Here is a 6,042-nt window from a genome sequence, read left to right as displayed (position 1 = left end):
TCCCAAACGGTGTCTCTCGAAATAATTTCATTCACCTAGTATTGAGTCCTGGGATGACATTCCTCAAGACTGTCCCCACCACCCCTTTAAAAGTTAATTGTGGAGCCCATTCATACATATTATGCTACAAAAGACAACATATATATATATATATATATATATATATATATATATATATATATATATATATATATATATATATATATATATATATATATTACCAATCAAAAAGAAGTATATAGCATTATTTTAAGAAATTATAAAGAATTTTGAAATTATATCAAAACAAAAGGGTTTTTATTTGGAAAAAAATAAATGAAGTTGCTTAATAAAACCAACAACCGGTTAAATTAAAGATTCATCAATCAACAACTTTTAAAAAAAATCCTATTTTTAAAAAAAAAAAAATACCAATTCTGCAGAGTAGAGAACAAAGGATCCGTAGAGTAGCTCTCTGCGGATCTGTTCTTCATTGATCATGCTCTGCGGATCTGTTCTTCGCTGACATTTTTTGTACGCTCTTTTAACTAGGTTTCAGTTCTATACACCACATATCTATGACATTTCAACTATAAAGCTATAAAGCTACGTTCTAATGACATTTATAAGCTAGGGTTTCAATGACATTTACAAAGGAAGATGATGAAGTTACCTGGGTTCCATATCCATCTGCTAACACATCTTCATTTAGATACTGCTTCTTCCGCGATCTCTTAACAATTACGTTCGGTTTCCGGCAACGTCCAAATAGGCTAATTTCCGATCAACTTCAACTTCTTCCGCAAATATAGCTTCATTACGCACCCCACCCTATTTGAACCAGGATTCCCTTTCGTTTCTTTTTGCAATTTTACTAATTTACCCCTCACACCTCATTTCCTCAGAGGATAACGACTTCCGCATAACTTCTCTCTGCAGAACTCGTGGTCATTTTCCGAAAACCAAAATTTCTTGGTCATTTTTCTCAAACATCCCCCTCTTTTTGGTCATTTCACAAATTTTCCTGTGATTCAATGACGATTCTATTATTATTGTAACTATTTAATTCTTGGGTAAATTACATGGATTGTATCTAACCTGTCAATGGGGCGGGTTTGGAGCGAATCACCATTGATCCAAACCCGTTTAAAAAAATAAAAACATGACCCGCCCCGCTCCAATAACCCTCAGGGTCTTGAATAGTCGAATCCATACCCGTATCCACCGAATCAACGAATACCCGACCCATTAACCCAACCCTTTTATAATATTAAATTTTCGTAATTTTTATGTGTTCCACAAAGTAATATTTCTCAAAAGGATAAAATGTCTACTTAAACAAGATGTACATTAATTAATACTCAAAGTCCAATACAATAAAAATCACATTTTACTTAGACATCGAGTTGTATATTTTGTTGTCATATATATATATATATATATATATATATATATATATATATATATATATATATATATATATATATATATTAAATGGGGCGGGTCATAAGTGGAGCGAATCGACCATGATCCATACCCGACCCATTTGCTAAAAGGGTAAACGGGTATGGATCGTAAACGGGTAAACGAATCAAAAATTAAAATCAAAACCCGTTAAATTCTTACGGGTTTGGAGCGAATCAGGGTCAAAATCCGCCCCATTGACAGGTCTAGACTCTCTATGGTTTAGGGTAATCTGTGTGCTTGGTCCATAACAATTTTTTTTAACTCGGACCGTCCCTACTTTTTATTTTTGTTGCACGCTTGGTCCCTGTCCGTTCTAAAAAGAGTAATATGCCATTGTCTAATTTTTTATCTTTATATTAATTGTTTATAAATTACTTTTTTTGTTTATATATTTATAAATATTAAATGGGCCCCACTCATCTCCTCCAACTGATATCCTCTAACGCCAGCTTTGTCTTCTCCGACTATACTGTCTCCCATATTGCCAAAAAAAAAATAACCGAACCAAAACTGAATTTCAACCAGAAAAACATCAAAAACTGATTATTAACAAACTTGCATCAAATGCTTAAATTGATTTCAACTAAAAAAAAATCAAAATCATATTTGTAACAGACGTGAAACAAATGCAGGAAAATAAAAACAATTGTAGTCTATGATTTCAACCAGGAAAAACCGATTTCAATCAATGATTTCAACTAGAAAAAAAGTCAAAACCTAATTTCTTACAAGCCTCCATCAAATCCATATTTTTTTTTTCAAAAACACATCTTTAATTCATGTTCCAAAAGTTGCTGGTGTTCCAAGAATCCATGTCAAAGCAAGAAAAAAAAGTCGTTGATTTTTCAGACCTAACTATGTTGTATCTCGTTGAGTTCCTAATTTGAGATGAGTTTTTTTTGTCTAAAGTATAATATTCAAAAATTAAATTGAAAGAAGCTTGATGTGGTGATTTTGCACAATAGAACTTGATCACCACCATCACCCCTTCCACCGGTTCCCGACATCTCCTATGTCACCGTAACACCAAACCTTGTTGGTATTTTAACATTTTTCGTGGAGGGAAAGTTTGAGTCACAACGAAGAAGACGAGGAGGGGGGGGGGGGATGTCCGCCTTTTTATTTATGGTGGTGTCAACATCGGACTCTTTGGTTTCTCCGGCTTCCTCCACCTTCTCTGGTGATCTGGTTTCTGTAAAGGTTTTCCCGATCTGATTTCTCTAATTGGTTTAATTTTTCGAGTTTCCTTCTATTGTGACATGTTCGCAGATGGTTTGGATGTTGAACGATGGATCCGACTTGGGTGCTTGCCTGAGAACATAATCACAAGAGAATCGTTAAAGGACGACCGGGTGTTCTCCCGGGACGTCACTCTGACGATCAAGTTAGTTTTCTGAGAGGGAGAGAAAATCTGGGGGTAATTTTCATAAGAGAGAAGATGGATCTCTTCCTTGATCCGGAAGAGATCCTTTTATACCTGTTACTAACGGATTGTGGGGACCGTCTCTCGTGAGCGTGATACGTGGCCTCCTCTAACTGGGAGAGCTATTCACGCTAACTAACCGTCAGGAGACGTCAGTTCTGGGCGTCACCCGGTCTACTTGTTGCTCTCTCATTGGTTGTGAGTGAATGAGGAGATCACGTGAGATGTTCTTCCCTTGTGACAAGGAATGAGTTGTCGCTCCGGCCTTGGCTCTCTGAGGCCAAGACCGGGTCTCATTCAAAGTAGTAACGTCTCTGTTACATTTAACGTGGCTGTTAGGTAACGTTAATACCTTCAGATTTAGGGATAAGCAAAGGAACCGACCCGGTTGGAACCAGCCCGGGAGCCGAACTTGGTGGAAAATAGGAACCGAACCGGACTGCCGGTTCTTGCCGTGTCTTCAAATGTTGGAACCGGTCCTCGAGAAATAGCAATATAAGGTTCCGGTTTTTTCCGGTTCTACCGGTTCCGGTTTCAAAAATCCACAAGAATATCGTCCCGGTCCCGGCCCGACCGGTTCCATCGGGTTCCAGTTCTGGTACTGGTGCCGGTTCCCCGGTCCATATGCTCATCCCTATTCAGATTTATTGGTATCTTTTCGTAGTTTCTTCGGTGAAACGTTTGTTACTGGTGGTGGTTTTCCGACAGCCTTGTTGGAGAAGACAAAGAGGTTGGAGGTGGTTGGGTGGAGGATTATCGGAAGAAGAGGTGAACGGGAGCGGGAGGACGGAGGGGTGGGTTGGATTCATGGAGGAGGTGGATCATCTTATATAATTATGTTTTTTTTTTTTTTTAAATAATAATAATCATAATATAAATAATAAATAAATAAATAAATAAATGGATGAGGGTAAATTAGTCTTTTTAACACGGACATGTACCGAACGTACAACAAAAATAAAAAGTAGAGACGGTCCGAGTTAAAAAAAGTTGTTAAAAACCAAACACACAGATTACCCTGTATCACAGGGACCATCCGTGTAATTTATCTTTAATTCTTATCGTTGTACCATGATGAGATGTATTAATTTATTGTTTGTATGTTTTATTAATTATATAAAAAAACGTAACATTCTTATATAATTTCGTTCCATGTAACCACACATATTATTCTAACCTGGTGATGTTTGATTTCTTCTCGTAAAAAGTCATACTTGGAGGGTGTTTCAACATGGTCTCATCATGTATAATAATAATAATAATAATAATAATAATAATAATAATGCTATTAAATAAAATAAAATAAAACTGATATCACATTAATATATCATATCAATCCAGTATAAAAGGGGCTGCTTCCTTCTTATGCTTCTTCATATACTGATTGTACCAACAATGGAGGACAAAAGGTACATTCATATTCAGCCATATACATACATACATACATACATACATACATACTCTATCAAAAACGTTCTCACGATAGCGAATTGTGATGTTTGTTTTTAAATTTCAGATGCGCGCTTGTCACAGGAGGAAACAAAGGAATTGGGTTTGAGATATGTCGTCAATTGGCCTCCAATGGAATCAAAGTCGTATTAACGGATAGAGACGAGAGTTTGGGCGCCAAAGTTGTTCAGCAACTCAATGTTTCAGGCTTCCCAGATGTTGTTTTTCATCAACTCGATATCAAAGATCCAGTCAGCATCTCTCGAACAGTTGATTTTGTGAAAGCCCACTTCAAAAAACTCGATATCTTGGTCAATATTCCCTCATTATATATAGCAGTCAAACTTTACAATACAAAACCAGTTTTTCAAGATTACGATATTACTAATAAACCAATCTATTTCGTTTACTAAAAAAATATAATTTGTGTGCAGGTCAATAATGCAGGACATATGGGCATTATCATCCTAAACGAAGAAAAATTTAGAGCAGGAGAAGGATTCGTAAGCATTATATATACCTGCATATGATTAACGTGTCGTATCTTAAAACGTGAATTTGATTTGGTGTTGATATACGTATAGGTGCAAGTTTTGGACGAAAAGGCGCACCTTTTAACCGATATTTTGAAGCAAACTTATGAATTGGCAGAAGAATGTATAAAAACAAATTACTACGGAACTAAAGCTGTAACGAAGGCGTTTCTTCCTCTTCTCCAACTCTCCAACTCCCCGAGAATCGTCAACATTACTTCCAGTTATGGCGAGCTATTCGTAAGTCAATATTGCATGTATTCACGAAATTAAACATCATATTAGAAAGAAAAACAAAGCAGGTGATTTTTTTACCCGTTATTCCAGTTTATTCATAATGAGAAGGTGAGAAATGAGCTAAGAGATATGAAGAACGTAACAGAAGAAAGGGTGGATGAGATAACTGGATGGTTTTTGAGGGACTTGAAGGCCGGTAAACTGGAGGAAAACGGATGGCCGCTAACAGTATCTGCTTATAAAGTCTCGAAAGCTGCCATTAATGCTTACACAAGGCTTATGGCCAAAGAATATCCGAAGATGCTTATAAACTGTGTGCATCCTGGTTATGTGATCACAGATATGTCAGCTCAAACAGGATACATTACCCCGGAAGAAGGTGCTAAAGCCCCGGTTATGGTTGCTTTGTTGCCTAACGATGGTCCTTCCGGAAAATACTTTAGTCAATTGGAAATATCCCCAGTTTGAATGAGTATTGAAGATTAATATTCAACTTCCAGAAAGACAGAAAGTGCAGGGGTCGGATCTAGATAAAGGAAAAGTCTTAGTTTGGGTTGACTTTGACTTTATATAGTTTTGTATATCAGATTGCAAAAAGTCACTTTTCATTCCCAGTTTTCAAGCTTTCGTTCATAGAGGAATAAAACTAAAGTGCCATAATATTTGGTAATTTAAAGCATCTTGTTGTCTAATTTCATTTCATAAACATAGGCAAAACACGTATCTGCTCAACAAAAACCATTACATGCAGCATTCGATCGAATATATATTTTATTGTGGATTCATAAGAATATAGTATTATTTATTTATTTTTTGCATCTCCACTTGGATTCTAAGAGTCCCTAGATCATAATATTGTTCAGATCTGAAAGATGGAATGGATTTGAGGCATGCATGAAAGATCGAAGCTCATTTCTTCACTTTTGACCTAGAAAGAGGTTAGATCATGTATGG

General features: G+C 36.3%; 1 protein-coding gene across 1 annotated transcript; it reads left to right on the top strand.

Moving 5' to 3' along the window:
• Window positions 1-4,250: 4,250 nt before the first annotated feature.
• Window positions 4,251-5,767, top strand: LOC145162215 (short-chain dehydrogenase/reductase 1-like). The gene is made up of 5 exons (XM_079081422.1): window positions 4,251-4,278; window positions 4,386-4,629; window positions 4,753-4,821; window positions 4,903-5,091; window positions 5,179-5,767. Exons 1-5 carry the CDS (start codon window positions 4,265-4,267, stop codon window positions 5,554-5,556), a joined length of 894 nt encoding a protein of 297 aa, XP_078937548.1. The 5' UTR covers window positions 4,251-4,264; the 3' UTR covers window positions 5,557-5,767.
• The last annotated feature ends 275 nt before the right edge of the window (window positions 5,768-6,042 follow it).

Source organism: Lactuca virosa, chromosome 3 (assembly GCF_052849685.1).
Source record: "Lactuca virosa cultivar CGN04683 chromosome 3, Lactuca_virosa_CGN04683_v6, whole genome shotgun sequence".
Lineage (NCBI taxonomy): Eukaryota > Viridiplantae > Streptophyta > Magnoliopsida > Asterales > Asteraceae > Lactuca > Lactuca virosa.
The sequence above is the reverse complement of the archived record's forward strand: the minus strand, read 5'-3'. Positions and strand labels throughout refer to the sequence as shown.